This window comes from Eurytemora carolleeae, unplaced genomic scaffold (assembly GCF_000591075.1).
Source record: "Eurytemora carolleeae unplaced genomic scaffold, Eaff_2.0 scaffold460, whole genome shotgun sequence".
In the NCBI taxonomy this organism is placed as follows: domain Eukaryota; kingdom Metazoa; phylum Arthropoda; class Copepoda; order Calanoida; family Temoridae; genus Eurytemora; species Eurytemora carolleeae.
This window is the reverse complement of record NW_019396516.1, coordinates 199,395-217,205: the sequence shown is the minus strand read 5'-3', so window position 1 is coordinate 217,205 and position 17,811 is coordinate 199,395. Positions and strand designations below refer to the sequence as shown.

At 32.3% G+C, this 17,811-nt stretch overlaps 2 protein-coding genes and 1 long non-coding RNA gene across 3 annotated transcripts; 2 read left to right on the top strand and 1 right to left on the bottom strand.

The window, feature by feature from the left end:
- Positions 1–321: 321 nt before the first annotated feature.
- LOC111704713 (uncharacterized) lies at positions 322–911 on the bottom strand. The gene is made up of 2 exons (XR_002765869.1): positions 731–911; positions 322–398 (listed from the first exon to the last, which is right to left on the bottom strand). It is a non-coding gene; the product is annotated as an uncharacterized LOC111704713 (long non-coding RNA).
- A 1,805-nt stretch (positions 912–2,716) lies between these two features.
- LOC111704725 (chloride intracellular channel exc-4) lies at positions 2,717–10,197 on the top strand. Its single transcript, XM_023477052.1, has 9 exons — positions 2,717–2,902; positions 4,207–4,301; positions 5,009–5,117; positions 5,923–5,988; positions 6,136–6,176; positions 6,844–6,887; positions 7,294–7,408; positions 8,935–9,022; positions 9,758–10,197. Exons 1-9 carry the CDS (start codon positions 2,807–2,809, stop codon positions 9,821–9,823), a joined length of 720 nt encoding a protein of 239 aa, XP_023332820.1. The 5' UTR covers positions 2,717–2,806; the 3' UTR covers positions 9,824–10,197.
- A 1,133-nt stretch (positions 10,198–11,330) lies between these two features.
- Positions 11,331–17,806, top strand: LOC111704722 (membrane-associated progesterone receptor component 2). Its single transcript, XM_023477050.1, has 8 exons — positions 11,331–11,428; positions 13,061–13,136; positions 13,324–13,392; positions 13,978–14,079; positions 14,393–14,472; positions 15,470–15,533; positions 16,481–16,555; positions 17,055–17,806. The coding sequence occupies exons 1-8, from the start codon at positions 11,376–11,378 to the stop codon at positions 17,112–17,114; spliced, it is 579 nt and encodes a 192-aa protein (XP_023332818.1). The 5' UTR covers positions 11,331–11,375; the 3' UTR covers positions 17,115–17,806.
- Positions 17,807–17,811: the final 5 nt, after the last annotated feature.

Sequence of the window (17,811 nt, the reverse complement as noted above, 5' to 3'; positions counted from 1 at the left end):
ATTTGATGGTTTGGTATTTTAGTTCTTTCAATCCAGGCATCTTTGCCCTTTGGTAGGCTAAAGGAAGATATAACACAAAATGTTACAAATGTTCTATAATTAGCTTACCAAATATGCCTGAATTGACAGAACTAAAATGCCTAACCATCAATCCTGAAATGCTTCATGTGCACCACTTCAGTGAAGATAATAATTTACAATAAAATGAAAAAATGATAATAATGTCTTACTAGGAATATCTGTACTTTCTCTTTTTAGACTTTCTCCTTGTACATAAACTGTACAAGTATCTTCTTCATTGGAACCTAAAGGATCTTTTTCCTTAATGAAAACGGTCTCTTCTTTTATCTCAATATCTTCCAACTTTATTTCTTGTGTCGCATTTTCACCACCCACATCTAAAATGAATAATAATGAATATTCTTAAACACTAAAAATTCCTTCAATTTAACAAAAATTAATATTTTTTTTCATTTTTCTAAAGTGATATGTCTTAAAGGTTCACATGTATTTAAACCAGGAAAATGAATGGAAATTATGTTTAAAATAATAAGACATTTATTAACCTTTTTCGGCTTTGGTCTGAAATAAACAAAATAAAAAGATCTTTCACTGATTCAAAAAACATTTTTCAAATTTTATAGAAATTATGAGAAACGGCATGATTTCTTCAGTAAGTTTGAAAAGTTTACATTTTGAAGATTTATTAACCTAGAATATCAAACGTTACCTAAGAATTCTGTATTTTCCATCTTAACATCTATCTGTACATCCCAAGTAGAAGTTTCCCCCAACCTAGAAAATGGAAATCTATCTACCATGATGACAACTTGTTCTCCTATTATCTTTATTTCTTCCCTGGTCAATTCTTTTTTTTATATTCCCAGTCTTTTTAAATCTGAAATGAAAAACCAAAATAAGAATTCCATGGATCCAACAAACATTATACTACAGTATTTGCAAGCAAATGTTAGTCTGCATTTACAACTAATTTCATATTTCAAAACTTTGAAAGAAAATGTCTATAAAAATACAACAAATAAGATAACTTAATAAAATATTTGAATGCTGTTAAAAAAGGTCTTACAATGATTTGTGAAAGATCTCGTAAAAGCTTCGAAAAAATATCTTGTGAGATCGTAATATTTAGTTGTTAGCAAAGATCATATTATTTAGATGTTAGCAAAGATCAATGTTAGTATTGATCATAATATTTTGCTGTTAGCAAAGATCATAATATTTTGCTGTTAGCAAAGCCATCTAATTTCGTTGTCGCATATAATTACTATAAGTTAAAGGATTTCTCCTCTCATTCCTTCATGATCATTTTTCATACGTCTACTTAAAATACTTGGGTCCGTCCAAGAGAACGATTTTTGGACCACCCCCTTCCTATCAATCTTGTACATGACCACTTATTTTTCATTTTTCAGCAAAAATAGTATAATCTATTTTTTTTATTTTAGGTTTATAGGTTAGATAAAGACAATTTCTGGGCCAAGCGCTGCAGCTAGGACAGGCTAGGGGGCCACCCTCATAGCCTGTCCTAGCAGCAACGCTCGCCCCTTAGCCTGTTCTAGTCGTAGCACTCGGCCCCCTAGCCTGTCCTAGCCGCAGAGCTCGGCCCAGAAATTGTCTTTACCTAACCTAGCCCTAAAATAATAAGAAATAAATGCTAATTTCCTAGAGAACAATTTTAGGAACCCCCCTCATATCAACTTTGAACATGGATAACACATGGATATAATTGATCATGTGGCCGCAGCGCCCAGCCTGTCCTAGCCGCGGCGCACGGCCCCTTAGCATGTCCTAGCCGCAGCGCTCGGCCCAGAACTTGTCTTACAAAAATCGTTCTCTAAGATGGACCCAAAATATACATAATAATTTAGCTGAAAAATAAGTGGTCCTGTACATAATTGATAGGGCAAACCCCAGTTTTAAATGGTAATAGTTTAAAACTTCTTTTTAGGTAACAACAATGATAAAGATTGAAAACAATAAAACAAATGACAGACGCACATCTGACATCTCAAGCACGATTCACCGTTTAGTGTTTGTTTACTGACTCATGTTTGTTACATTAGATCGACGACGACTGCCGTTCTGGTTCTTGTTGATGAACTATCTAGCAGCGTTGCCAACTCATAGAGAAGATAATTTCCCACTTCTGTTTTGAAAATTTCCCATTTCAACTAAAAATTCTCCATTTTTAATAGTACTATATACACATGTAATAAAAGTGCTTTCAACATTTATCAAGTTTGAAAAATCCCTTAAAATCATGCATTTTCAATATTTTAAAAGCTGTTTTTGGGAAAAACTGCCTTGGCAATGATTGATCTGAATTAGATTTGGTTTAGATCACGATAACATCTGTGTTGAAAACTAATTTATGACAGAAAATGTTAGGAATTTAGGACAATTTCATTGTTTTGAAGCACAATTTATAAAATAAATCAGCAATTTTTAACTTCCCCGGAAATAACCCAATTTTCAATAAAATCAAAAAAATTGAGAAACATTCTTATGGTTGGCAACGCTGCACTACGGTTCTTTAAATGTCGTCTTAGATTAAATAATAATATAATTCAAGTTGCGGCATTTTGATTATTCATACGCACAGCTTTGATCTGTTGCGTGCGGTCACTCCGGTCGGCGGTCACTGCGGTGCTTTCAATTTAAAGCTAAATAATGGTACAAATTACACAACGTCAACGTTATCTGAACCTAACACATTACTCGGCCATAATTATAAAACGGTTTTGAAAACTTGGTCGCTTCATTTTCAGATTTATTTACTTATATAATGGGTGACGAGGAGTCAAATATCCCTGAAATTGAACTTATAATCAGAGCTTCAACCATAGATGGAAGAAGAAAGGGTGCTTGTCTCTTCTGTCAGGTAGAAGAAACTGTTAGCGTCTTTAGAAGACGAATCTTCTTTGGATTAGGCCTACGAAGGGTTCTACAATCTACCTCCCAGTTTTATACTATATGTTTAATATGAAAGCTTTCTTGTGAAAGATGGATTTGGGAAACTGAATTGTAGTGTCTTGAATACAAAAAAAGTTTTTACATCATCAGCGCTCGGCCCCCTAGCCTGTCCTAGCCGCAGCGCTCTGCCCAGAAAGTGTCTTAACTTGACCTAACCCGTAGACACAGCGCTCGGCCCCCTAGCCTGTCCTAGCCGCAGCACTCGGCCCAGAAAGTGTCTCAACTTGACCTAACCCGTAGACACAGCGCTCGGTCCCCTGGCCTGTCCTAGCCGCAGCGCTCTGCCCAGAAAGTGTCTTAACCTAACCTAACCCTAAATAAATACTAATTTAATTGTAAATAGTGGTCATGTACAAAATTAATAGAAGGGGGGTGGTCCAAAAATCGTTCTTTAGGACAGACCCCACATTTATTCCCTTCATAAGGCCCGTAGCCTATTTTAGCCGTAATGCTCGGGCCTGAAATTATCTGAACCTAATTCAGAAATAATACTAAACAAATATCATCAACTTGTATTAAGAAATAGTAAATTAATCAAAAAAGCGTTCTTTCGGACAGACTCTTATATCCATGTGCTTCATGAGTGAATTTTCTTTTAAAACCATTACCCCCGGCCCCCTGCGTTTGTAAATATTGGTTTTGTCGAGGTAAATTGTTATAGTGTAATAGGGTTCACCTTGAACTTCATGGTTCACCCTGTATATTAAACTTTTAATGGTTTGCCGGCATAATTAAATTATGTTTGGTTCACCCTGTATAATTCAACTTTTTATAGTCCACCTTGTATAATTTTACTATTTATGGTTCACCCTGTATAATTCAACTATTTATAGTCTACCTTGTATAATTGTACTATTTATGGTTCACCCTGTATAATTTAACTATTTATGGTTTACCCTGTATATTAAACCAAGTTTGGCCTACCTTGTATAATTTTACTATACCTTGTACAATTTAACTATTTATGGGTCACCCTTTACAATGTGCATAACAAATAGATTATTTATGATTAACCCTGTATAATCAAATTATTTTTAGTGTACCCTGTATAATTAAACAATTTATGGTTCACCCTGTATAATTAAACTATTTATGGTTCACCCTGTATAATTAAACTATTTATGGTTCACCCCGTATAATTAAACTATTTATGGTTTACCCTGTATAATTAAACTATTTACGGTTCACACTGTGTAATTAATATATTATCAGGAATACTTCATGGATCTGTATTTGCTGGCAGAGCTGAAAACAATTGCGCTGAAGATAACAACTGTGGATATGCTGAAGCCGCCGGCAGATTTTAGGTAGGAAATCTCCAAAGATTTTAGGTAGGAAATCTCCAAGGGTTTTAGGTTGGAAACTTCTCAGGATTTTAGGTTGGAAACTTCAAAGGATTTTAGGTTGGAAACTGCAAAGGATTTTAGGTTGGTAACTTCCTAGGAATTTAGGTAGGAAACTTTCCAGGATTTTAGGTTGGATCTTCCAAGGATTTTCGGTTGGCAACTTCCAAGGATTTTAGGTTGGAAACTTTCAAGGATTTTTAGGTTGGAAACTTCCAAGGATTTTAGGTTGGAAACTTCCAAGGATTTTTAGGTTGGGTTGGAAACTTCCAAGGATTTTAGGTTGGAAACTTCTAAGGATTTTAGATTGGAAACTTTCAAGGATTTTAGGTTGGAAACTTTCAAGGATGTTAGGTTGGAAATTTCCAAGGATTTTTACATTTTTATGCAATACTAAATTGGGAATTCAGCCTTGTCCTGGAACTAATTTTCCCCTTTTAAAGCTGTTCTACTAAAGTTAAACACATTCCCATGAAAAAGAAACCATTAGAGCTTAGTCAACAATTGATTAATGTATTTTTAAATCTTGTTTTGCAATACTTTATGTTAGGATTTACAAAGAACTGAAAGCGTAATTTCAAGTGACCTTCAATGCAAAGATGAACAACATTAACCTTTAAAAACTTTTATCTGATAACTAATGTGTTAAATATTGACTTTTTTCTTGGTTTAAAATTGTTTAATACTCTGATTGATGCTGGTGTAGCAGTGCTAGAGAATGAAAAGATTGAACGCCATATTATGAAAGCTGTCCCAGGGGGACATAATCTCTTCATTCAAGTGAGAGCTTTTAATTAAATCAGTTTTTACATTCATAAGAATGTTGGGAAATAATTTTTCAAATCATCATAATTGAGTTCAATAAAATATATTTTTAAACTAAGATGTAAACTGTAAAAATTTAAATACACGTTATTATCTGATAACATTTAACGGAAATTGGTTACTTTTTTGGTCAAAAAACAGAAATTGGTTTCTATTTTGGTCAAAAAACGGAAATTGGTTTATTTTTTGGTCAAAAAAACGGAAATTGGTTACCTTCTTTTGGTCTAAAAAACGGAAATTGGTTACTTTTTAAAGGCAAAAAACAGAAATTGGTTTCTTTTTTGGTCAAATAAACGGAAATTGGTTTCTTTTTTGGTCCAAAAACGGAAATTGGTTAATTTTTTAAGGCAAAAAAACAGAAATTGGTTTTTTTTTTGGTCAAAAAACGGAAATTGTTTTCTTTTTTTGGTCAAAAAAACGGAAATTGGTTTCTTTCTTTGGTCAAAAAAATGGAAATTGGTAACTTATTTTTGGTAAAAAACGGAAATTGGTTTCTTTTTTTGGTCAAAAAAAAGGAAATTGGTTTTTTTGGTCAAAAAACGGAAATTGGTTTCTTTTTTGGTCCATAAAACGGAAATTGGTTATTTTTTTTGGTCAAAAAAACGGAAATTGGTTTCTTTTTTTGGTTAAGAAGTTTTTATGAGTGAAAGAAGATTTGGCACAATAGCTCCAAGTTAACTAGTTAAATCTAGTGACTGTTGATCTGGAACCACATGATTGATTTATTGATTAATTGAGATTGATTGATTGATTGTTCCAGGATAAGGAGGTGGCTGGACTAATTGAGAATGTGTACAGCAAGTTTAAGTTGATGTTGATTAAGAAGGTATTGAAATTTTATGATTTTTAATCCTTAACAAATTTCTCTACCATACTGCATTCTCAGCTTAACTACCATGTCTAGCACTTTAAGAATGAGTTTAGTTTCTTTTAGTTCTTTCATTTAAAAACAATTATTGTTTTCTTGTTTTAGGATGAGCAAACCAAGAATTCTTTAATCTCCCAGCTTACAAGGAATTCACTTACATTTCCAGTTCGCAGAAAGGATAAATAATTGAAATATTTAATTATTAAACTATAACAAATTGTTGTTTATTATAATCATTATTATAAGAAAATTAAATTAGACTGGTTTTGGTACTTTGTCTGTAGGTTGATCGTTAATAATAATAATAATAACCTTGAATCTCGGCTGTTAGATTTTAGTAAAACTCGAGGACATTAATCCTGTTTACTATATAAAACTAAGCTAATTTTTCAGGCACCTTGCGTCCTGTATTTAATAATGTTATATCTAATCTATTTGTTCTCAATGTAGGAAAACTTTTTTTTTTCTTTTTCTTTTTTCGAAATGATAAATAATTCATCATATATTTTGATAAATCCAGATGAATGTTAATAAAATTGGATCTTCATTAAGTTTTTGAAAATTTTGAAAATCCACGAGATTTTTTGTGAAAATCCGCGAATTATTTTTGTTTTGTTTTACGATGTACACAAAGAGAACATGTTCACAATTAATTTAGAAGATGGGCGCGAAGCGCCCTCTAAGGCTACTAATATTATACTTTTTTATCCGAGGCTTTGAAAGGTTGTATTGTCTTGTCTCTTTTTGATTTGATTAAAAGATATATCTTCAGAGTTGTATGTTTGAATGTAAGTGTATTTATCTACTATCTAGGATATCTTCACATCTTGATGATAAAGGTTCTAGGTTCTTGACAGGTAAGGAAAATATATTTAATCTTAAGCCTGTGCCGGCCGACGTCTGGTTTACCCAAAATAGTCTGGAGGAGGTTCTCTTTATAAGGCGCATCGTGCAAAAACCAATGCAAAATTTATTCGCAAAAATTGTGTAATTTGCTTCCTTATGTTCATGGCTTGTCAAAGATCTATAAAAAGTCGAAATCCAATGCCCAGAAAAGGGTCTAAAATAAAATAAGCAGTATAAAGAAACACAAACTTTGAAATCTAATTCATACTTGATCTGACATAGCTTTTAAGGGTACCGTTGTTAAATAAAAAAATCGGTCATTGCCACCTTTCCATGGATAGTCACTTGAAATTATGAATAATGGTGCATAGAAATATACCTCTATCTATCTATACAACATATTTTTAACCCTTGCAGGTGATACAATGTGCTGTTTCGACTGTGAACTGATGCCAAAGCTTCAGCATATTCGAGTAGCTGGAGCACACTTTGCGGAGTTTCATATTCCAGCATCACTCTCAGCTCTCTGGAGGTAATAAATAATTAGAGGTGTATATTTTCATGAAAATCAAATATTTTCCCCAGTACGGTACGGTAATCTTTTTCAGGATTTTGTTCGCTAAATTGAGAAAATTGAATATTTTTTGGAAGAAAAAAAGATTACTTTGATAAAAGGGTGAAAATTTGTTTTGAGTGAATATCGGGCAAATCCCAAAATCAAGAATAGATTTCTTCAGATTCACAGTCACGTACTTAAAGAATTTTTAAAATGAAAATACATATTTTAGATATACAAACACACAATTTTTAAGTAAGTATATTTATAAATGAATACGAAAATAAACAAATCTTAAAGGGAGTGTTCGCGAAAAATGAAATGGGGTATAGGCATAATGCGATAAAAAAGCGCTTTTAATCGCTACTAATCTTACTTCTATCTGTTGCGTCTATAAGGAGAAAATTGTTAAAGACGTCTCATACCGAATATTAACTCCTACAGTCAATTGGGTTCCGATATTAGGTACAATGAATATATTTTGAACTTTGCAGTACGCTTTGTTTACCAAAACAAAAACCAGTTTTTAAAACCAGTTACTATCAGAGACGGTGCAATTTACATTTACAAGTATGAAAAAAGTAAAACCTCAAATTGGTTCGGAAATTCCCATATACCACGAAACAATTTGCCTAATTATGAAAAATATAGACCTTGGTTAACAATTATGGAATTTAAATCGTCTGCGTCTTGCTTCTTCGTACATGGGGCTCGGTTTTGTTCTTAGCAAGTAATTTTTTTGCTTCGTTCTTGGTCTTTTTTCTTCCATTTTCTTCGGTCTTCTGTGCGCGGTCTTGATTTGGTCTTGCGTCTTGGAATTTTGATCTTATGTCTGGTTTCGTCTTGGGTCTAAAATGCACAGAAAGATATTTTCTATACTTCATATGGTTTATATTTTGCGCCGGGGATCCGCATATTTCGGAAGATCATGAGCCAGGAAGCCAAAATCTTGCAGATTCAACTAATCCAGATTCTAAGCACTGTGTAAAACTGAACTATTTTTCAACACCAAGAGTTGGATGCAGTCCTACGCTGCAAGGTACATCTTGATCCGACTGCAGCAGCCAGGGCTGCAGACCGGACAATGCGGGGTTCCAACTAGTGAAACCCCGATGGATGTTGTGTAACCGACCCTACGTATGTATGTGTTCTCTCTGTAGAAATGTTTTTTTCCCCTTTCAATATGTATCAAAATTAAAATGTTAGATAAAAAATCATCATAAAATATTAAGTCCTAATAAAACCGTTAAAAGGGGTTTTCAATCAAAAATTATAGAAACCTAGTTCTGCCTGGTAATCAAACTTTCCCTGTTGAAGTCAATCCACTCTACTCCGAATTTTAAAGCACTTAAAGTACTTCATATTATGTCCACTTAAATGTTTATTTGACTGCGCCTAAAAACTGTAAAATTTGTTTACCGGTATATACACGGTAAAATTTATGTACACTGTCCATGTCTATTTGTGTACACCGCTGTTATATACTGATGTCCACTGTCCAGGTATATGGGATGTATGTACAACCTAGATGCATTTACCACTTCCTGTCCAGCAGACCAGGATATAATATCTCATTATAAAATGCAGCAGGTAATATCTCGTAGGATAAAAAAATATTGAAAGAATGGTATGATATCAAACTAAAACACAGCAGGTTAAGTTTCAGGAGTATATATTCTTCAAAAAATCATTACACCCTTAGAAAAAAACTATGAATTTTTTCCACTTAATTTGATGTTTGGTTACATACATTTTTTTGCCGGGAAAATATTTTTGTTTTTATTTTTAGTAAAAAATTATTTTAAAAGTTTGATAAGCCACAATTTCAATTTCACATATTTGCCCGAAGGTTAGATTTTAAAAATCATTTATTGTACTTATATAAAACGCACAGCATGAAAAATAGAATGTTAGGCATCAAACCCTTATATTTTTTTTTCTTAAAATATATCGAATTTTAGTTAATTAAAGCCGATTAAAGTGGGCCATTTTTAAGGCATGAACACTCCTTCTATATTTACTTTGTTTGTTTGTATCCAATAAACGTTAAAAATGGCTGAACCAATGAGACCCAAATTTTCTGTGGCAACCTACATGACGGACAGGGTACGTAGCTGTATTGCTGGTCGAAGTTGAACAATTTTGCACAGCAAAAATTTCTAAATTTACCATTTTTGAGAAAGCACCATTTTTAACAGAGAAATCCACGAAAATTTGAAAACGATTAAAAATGGCGACTTTCAAAATTCAAGGATAAAAACTATTAATAGGAAATGGGTTTGAGGCGTCCTAAAAGACTAGTTTAAATATATTTTGACTGTTAAGGGAGGTAAGATGACAAGAAGAGAGGAACTTGAAACTCCAACCTACACCAACACAGTGGAAAACTAGAAATTCTTGAAGTTCTTAGAGTTCTTGGAAGGGAGTGGCTTGAGTTCTCAAAACCAGTTAAAACAATCCTCATGAACTACATCATGTATTGTATATATTTACTGTGTACCAACATATTTAACAACGATCATGAACAAATGTACGGTGAATGATCGCTAAACCAAGTTGGGGTGGTTTGGGGGGGTCTTATGAAAGGTTTAATGTAAATAATAACCCAATTGAGAAAAATAGTGCACTGTTCAATGCACACTCTTAAGGTCACTGAATATGTGGATAGTGAACACAACATTTCATTGTACACAATAACCTTCTACAATCTCTTGATATATTGTACATTGATCAGTGAGCTACTGACTCAGCAAAACTTAACAGTTGTTTTTATTAGTTTCCCATAGTAACAGGCTAAAGCCAGTGTCTCAATCAATTAAATATCCAACGTTTAAATAGTTCATTAATTCCTGAATTAAAAAATAGATTTCATTTTAAAATTTGTGTTCTTAATAACAACAAAAAATAATTAAGTTTCCCTTTTTATATTTTAAAATTCAGCATGGCTTTAATGCGAACAACTTTTTACGTTCTCGAAAAGATTAAAAAAAGCATGTCACAAAAACAAGATATCATATTTAACAATTTAATTGTTAATTTATTAAATCGATTGTTTTGCCTCAGTAGTAAAGTTGCTTGGCAAAGATAACAAGTGCATTTCTAAAAATGTGATAATAAAACATATCACAGTTGCATTTAAAGCTCTGTCATGTTTGAACTTCTATTTTCTGCATTTAACATCAATACTTTGACGAGAAGTTTTTAAAAGTTTTTGTATGGATTTAATTCTTAACAAATACTCCTTATATTTTTCTACTAACAAAAATGTGATTGGAGGTTGAATCTCTAAAAATCTCTTACTTTGCTTTCAACAAAATCCGCCCCGAAAACAATTTATCATTATATTTTCTTGTTTTAGTTCAGAATAATAGTGTTGTGAACGTTAGATTTATCATTGGTTTTTTTTAAAATCAACCCTTTTTTTGAAGAAGTCTATTGATCTAAGATATTCTTTTAAGTTGTGGAAGCTTGAAGATTTTTAATTTAAATTTCCTTGAAAATTTAGTTTCTTCAAGTAATGGTGTAAAATTGCCTTGAAAATATTTGACTTTTGACAAAATTGAAACAAAAGCCAATTTTTTACTTTTAAATTTTTTTTCTGGATTTTTCATAGTTCAATCATTCAAAATATAATTCACGAGATGTTTTATTTGGAAGTGTGATTTCATGTGATAAAATATTTGAATATTTTTGGTTTTTCCAATTGTCCAATTTTACCTTCAAGGTCTGCACTCGGAAGTAAATGATAAATTAAAGAAATCTACCTTAAAGTTATTTGCCTTAACCTTTTCCATTCTAATCAAAATACATTCGTTGATATAACAAACAATTAAATTATTCTTATTTTCATTTGATTTTTCACATAAATCAGATAAACTTGTGAACATTTTTCTACAGGTTTCTATTATAGTTTGCTGCATGTTTGAATAATTTCAGATAAAAAATGTCGCTCGATGAGGATCCAATGTTAACTAGTACAGAAGAAAGCCTAGTCAGGTACAGAGAGAGATTAACAAATTAAGCTGTTTTAGAACGAAGACATTTTATCCAGTATATTTCATTAACCATGGCTCAGTGCACTCTTAGTTGTATTTTTAATTGTCTTAGGTAAATAGTTTTACTATCTAAGCTTGAAAATTTATTTTGAAAGTGAAATGTGTTTGTGTACACCAAACTAAAAGACTACTAAAAACCATTACTCGAGTTTAACAGTCATCTTCCTATTCCACAGTTTTTATGTGTTTCATTGTATAATAGTTGAAAATTAACGTCATGGTTCAGATTCAAATCTTTTGTACTTTTCCCGCAAAAATGTTTCAATTTTCCCCTGAAAATTATTCGTTTTCCACAATTCAGCGCAAACCTGCATAAATTCTGGGGGGAAAAGTTTTTGAGAAAATACACACCCCTGTCTACAGCTGTTGAAATATTGAATATAATGTATATTTGTTCCAAAAAATCAGTTTCCCCCTCCCCTCATTCGCTGAATTTGGAAACATAAATGGTTGGGGTAATTCTGAAAAATTACACCTCTGACGACATTCACAACAGAGCGCGTCCGGAGTTCATACAATCTTTCTTAACGTAGAGAAGTCGATTCAATGTAAAAAAAAAATAACAATATCCTCCTCAGCCCTAACACTCTAAATTACAAAAATGAAAAATTGCTTCTTTAGCAGACATGACCGTAAAAGTTGGATGACTGTAAAATAAGTGACAACATATCGCAACAATTGGATGACGGCTAAACAAGCGATTTTTGTCGAATAAAAGAGATTTTTTATCGCTGTTTGGCAGCCATCTAACTTTTGCTGCCATATAAGCAGGTTTATTTCGTAGTTAGAGTGTCGTACTGTTTTCATTGCTCTGTAACTAATTATGACAACACTGCAGTCCAAGTGAGATTTTACGAAAAAAAGCAATTGCACATTAATTTTAAAACCTGAAGATAAGAATTTTAAAACCTGAAGATAAGAATTTTAAAACCTGAAAATCAGGACTAGATTTATAATGTTTAGATGATATAAGCTGATATCCTATCTTAATATTGCTCTATTTATAATACTAGGCTGCTCCCATCTTCTATTTCAACTTTTAATTGTGGCTTTATCTTCTCTTTGTACAGTATATAAACCAAAAAAAAAATTGCGTATTTCATGATATTTGTTCGCGCATTTTCATAATTTTACAAAAATAACACTCTTTTAACACAATTTTTTTTAATTTTGATCATTCATAAACCTTCCCTGGGGTCAAGTGAGGTTCCACACATAATTTGGGCCCGATCGGTTCAGCCGTTTTGACGTTTATTGGATACAAACACCCAGACACTCGAGCTATATTTATATATAGATCTAGGATGACGTGGGATGATATATCCTGGTTTAATATTGTTCTATTTATAATATCTAGGATGATGTGAGATGATGTATCCTGGTTTAATATTGTTCTATTTATAATATCTAGGATGATGTGGGATGATATATCCTGGTTAAATATTGTTCTATTTATAATATCTAGGATGATGTGGGATGATATATCCTGGTTTAATATTGTTCTATTTATAATATCTAGGATGACGTGGGATGATATATCCTGTTTTATTATTGTTCTATTTATAATATCAAGGATGATGTGGGATGAGGTATTCTCCTCCTGGTTAAATATTGCTCTCGTCGCTGCAATCTTCTTTCTCATTTACAAGGTGAGTGGAAAACAGACAAAAATAAGTCGACATTTAAAATTTCGGTGAGGTAGAGGTGTTTGTGTATGGGGGGGGGGGGTGAGCTAAAAAAGAACCTTTATAATCATATGTTCGATGTTTTTGACTACTTTTTCAGCCAAAATATTTTCCCTGTCTTTAGTAAACCTATTTTATTCTAATTTTTTAGATTTTAAGCCCCACAAAGGAACCTAGACCAGCTGAACCAGAGAGAGACCTACCTCCTCTAAAAAAACAGGTTTGGATAAAAAGGATTTTTTATTATAAAAAAACAAATGTTACCTTACCAAATATTAGAATGTACGACTTCTCAGGAACTGGTTTAAGGTAAATCAACACCGTTGGTTAACAAGCCTGGCCTGCTAGGGAAAGTTCTGACCTATTTTTACAATATTTTTTATGGTTTAGATATAACAAAACCCCAGCAGAACTAATGCGTCACAGTCATATGTTACACAGGGGTGTATATTTTTCAGAATTTCACCCCCCCTCCCCCCTGGGGGGGGGGGGATGATTGGTTTTTTTTTTTTTGGGGGGGGGGGGGGGGGGGGAAATGAGACATCAGACGGTAACTTTTTTAATTCTTTTGAATTGTAATTGTGGAAGATTTTAAGAGCAAAGTTACCAATTCTATCAGAATTTGTGAACTTGGACTCCATGTGTGGCAGAATTTAGAAATAATTGATAAAGGAATACTTTTCATTGCAATCTTCATTCTTAATCCTATATTAACCCCTGGCGCTGTCCGTTTCCCCCTAACTTGATTATTTATTTCAGTGATTAAGATATATTTATGATTTTATACTGATTTGCTGTGGTGTAGGATATGGATTTGAAACAGCTGCGTGAGTATGATGGCAGTGACAATGGAGGAAAGGGCCGAGTTTGTGTCGCTGTTAATGGAAAAATATTTGATGTTACCAGGGTAATCTTTTAAACATTTTTTGTTTTTAGTCCTTTAACTGTCTTGAAATGCTGAATCAATTGGGTATAAACATGTCTCATTGGACCTTACAAGATAATAGGGTTTATGGCTACACTGGTTGGATTAAAGGCACTTCAAGAAAAATGTTATTTTTTAATTTGAGAAAGTTCTTTAAGAAAAAGAGAAAATTCTGCGAAAAGCTTTACTTCAAGCTGAGTAATTTAGCATTATTATAACACTTCTTCTTTCTGATTTTAAACAATATATTGCTAGGACAGGGCCGGGGGCCAGTTTTGATTATTAATTGTTTCAGGGCCGTAGATTTTATGGACCAGGGGGGCCTTACTCGGGCTTCGCGGGTAGGGACGCTTCCAGGGGCCTAGCTACCTTCAGGTGAATTTTACTTTTTAATATAACAAGCACAAAGGATAAGTATTAAACAAGAAATAATAATAATTATAAATTTAATTTTTTGTGGTGGCTCAGGGGCTCAGCGAGCAAAAGCTTTAGTGATAAGAGCATAAATATAAAACTTAAATAAACATAATAATTACACTTTTGATTTATGGGGGGGGGGGGTGCAGTTAGTTTTTAGAGTTGGAGTTCGGGAGTGATTTTATAATTTAAAAGAGTCATTTCAGTTTTCTAAAGCAGGAAAATGAAATTGAAGCTTTTCTACTTGTCGGATACTTTTAATTTTTCCATATTCCTTGAATTAGTTTAGTCTTTTATGCACTGAGCTCAAAACTGTAGAATTAACTAATCTGGATATTAATAACAGGAGGAGAACAAGCATTATTTAATCTCAAGATTAAGAAAAAGAGTGGATTAAGCATTAATCACGAAATCCGCCATTCAGAAGTTCCCAGCTCTGATTTATGTTTATTGTTTATCATATTCGATCTTCTATTTTAATTATTAAATGAAACGGTACTTCCAAACCGTGATTTGGCCCAGACCTCAGTGTCAGGGTTTGAACATAAACACGGTTCGGAACATTCTTCTCTTTGACTTAGAATGTTTATTTAGAAAATATCCTACTCTTTTTTAATTAATCAATGCTGAGGGTTAAAATTTTTAGTTTTTAATATTTCGCCGGTAAGTGTATCTAATCATCTATTGTTATACTTTGCTAATGCTTGTTAATCTTGTTTCCAACCGATTAACGTCAAAAAAATTTATTTGGGGGGGGGGACCACGGAAGGTATTAAATCTTTGATGATTTGAATTAAAAAAATGTGCCTTAGAAAATTTAAATTTTTAAAAATCAACGAAAACTTCGATAAATTGGCAACAATTAAAATCTAAAATCAAGATGCTCCCTTGAAGTCTAGTTGTGATAATTCTTTATTTATTTGAAAAATCTTGATTATAAAGTCTTGTCATTTAGTGTTGAACCAGTATCTGACGATTATGATGATCTTTCTGATCTAAAGCCCAGTGAACTAGAGCAGGTAAAAAAGAAATAGAGAAACGGAGAAATGGAGTAGTGGAGAAATGTAGAAATGTAAAAATGTAGAAATGTAGAAATGTAGAAATGTAGAAATGTAGAAATGTAGAAATGTAGAAATGTAGAAATGTAGAAATGTAGAAATGTAGAAATGTAGAAATGTAGAAATGTAGAAATGTAGAAATGTAGAAATGTAGAAATGTAGAAATGTAGAAATGTAGAAATGTAGAAATGTAGAAATGTAGAAATGTAGAAATGTAGAAATGTAGAAATGTAGAAATGTAGAAATGTAGAAATGTAGAAATGTAGAAATGTAGAAATGTAGAAATGTAGAAATGTAGAAATGTGGAAATGTGGAAATGTGGAAATGTGGAAATGTGGAAATGTGGAAATGTGGAAATGTGGAAATGTGGAAATGTAGAAATGTGGAAATGTGGAAATAAGGATAAGGTAGAAAGACAGAAATGGAGAAATGGTGAAATAAAGAAATAAAGAAAAAAAGAAATGAAGACCTGAAGACCTGAAGACCTGAAGGCATGAAGACATGAAGACATGAAGACATGAAGACATGAAGACATGAAGACATGAAGGAATGAAGTAATGATGAAATGGTGAAATGCTGAAATGGTGAAATGAAGAAATGAGGACAAGGATTGTGTAAGCCAATGAGGATTTAAGTCAGGAGAGATTTTATCAGGATTCTTAGACAAAGATTGTGTAGGCCGATGAGGTTTTAGCTAAGAAGACAGCAATAAGATTAGTTAAGGCTGTGATATATTAGAAAAAATCGAATTGGTTTTTAAGTTTTATAAAAATTTAAACTATTGTAAACAATTACGTCCAAATAGAATATGAACACAATCTCTTCCTAGTTCATTCTTCTACATTGAAGCATGCCTTATTGATTTAAAATGTTAATGAATTTAGACACTTGATTTGATCTGTGTTAAGGTGAAGGAGTGGGAGCTGCAGTTTAATGAGAAATATGATTATGTTGGACGACTTCTCAAACCCGGAGAAATAAAAGTGAGTAAAATAAAATAGAATTTGTTTCTTTCCTCTATTTTTTAAAATGTTAGATTTTTCGTATTTTTTCTATTTTTCATACGATAATCTTTATCTTCTTAATTAAAAAACTTGATATGTGGTTAAAAGTACCTGTGCACCATTCTTAGAAGCCATTTTTTTATCAAAGGTCCTGCAATTGGATATTATTATTATATCATTTACTCTCAATATATGTTCCATGAGCCATTATTTAACAAATCAAAAAATTAAAGTCCTAATCAGATATACCCGAAATTAATTTACAATGAATCATTTGCCCTTAAATCTAATGTTACAAATGAAATTGATGAAACGATAATCACAAAATAGCCCTGGTCCTGCGGGCTGTCTTTTTTGAGCATTTGAAATTGCCAGAGATATAAATGAAAGGTCGCCTGATTTAGCTGTCAAGTTTTCCGGGTCTTCCTGATAATACCTATCAACATTAAACATGGCATAACAATTAATTTCCTTCAAGGGATCGTATTCGGACGATGAAAGTGACATATCTGAAGTGGATCACGACAAGAAGGATTAGGGATCACATGGGATCATGAAAATGGATCTTAAAGAACCCTGCCTACACATCTAAATCTCGAGTGAATGAATGTACTGTTGATTGATTGATTTATTGAAGTAATGTATTTCTACGCCAGATTTAGGCATTTCAATGATAAAGATAATATCTATAAAAAATTAAATGGCATTATTTTTCTCTCCTGAAATTATTTTCAGGTTTGATATAATACAAATATGTATGAAAATAAACAGAGCTTCACAATTTATTGTGATTTCAGAGCTATAAACTTTTGAATAGACGCAGCTAAAATAAACAAGATTAAGAGTTTTCATCTCTCATTAGAAATCTCCAAGGCAAAGGATTTTCTAACGTAATAAGATTAAAGTAAGTTGATTAGTTTCTTCAATTCAAAAGTTGCTAACTTTGGTATTGTAAAATATTTTTTTTAAATTATTTCATTCCTTAAATTATGCGTATTGCGTATACTAGTAGTATATACTAGTTTGGCGCATTCCTGTGCGCTGAACAATGTCCATACTATGAATGTATTGTATATTATACATAATTCTAAATTTTTAATTTTTCACTAAAGTATATATTATTTTTATATCTTTTGATCAGCCTTAATATAAAAAATTTATAGTTCTATTTATATATGTATCCTTTAAAACTGTTGTGAGGAGAAAAGTTAATAAATATTTTATTTTCAACTATT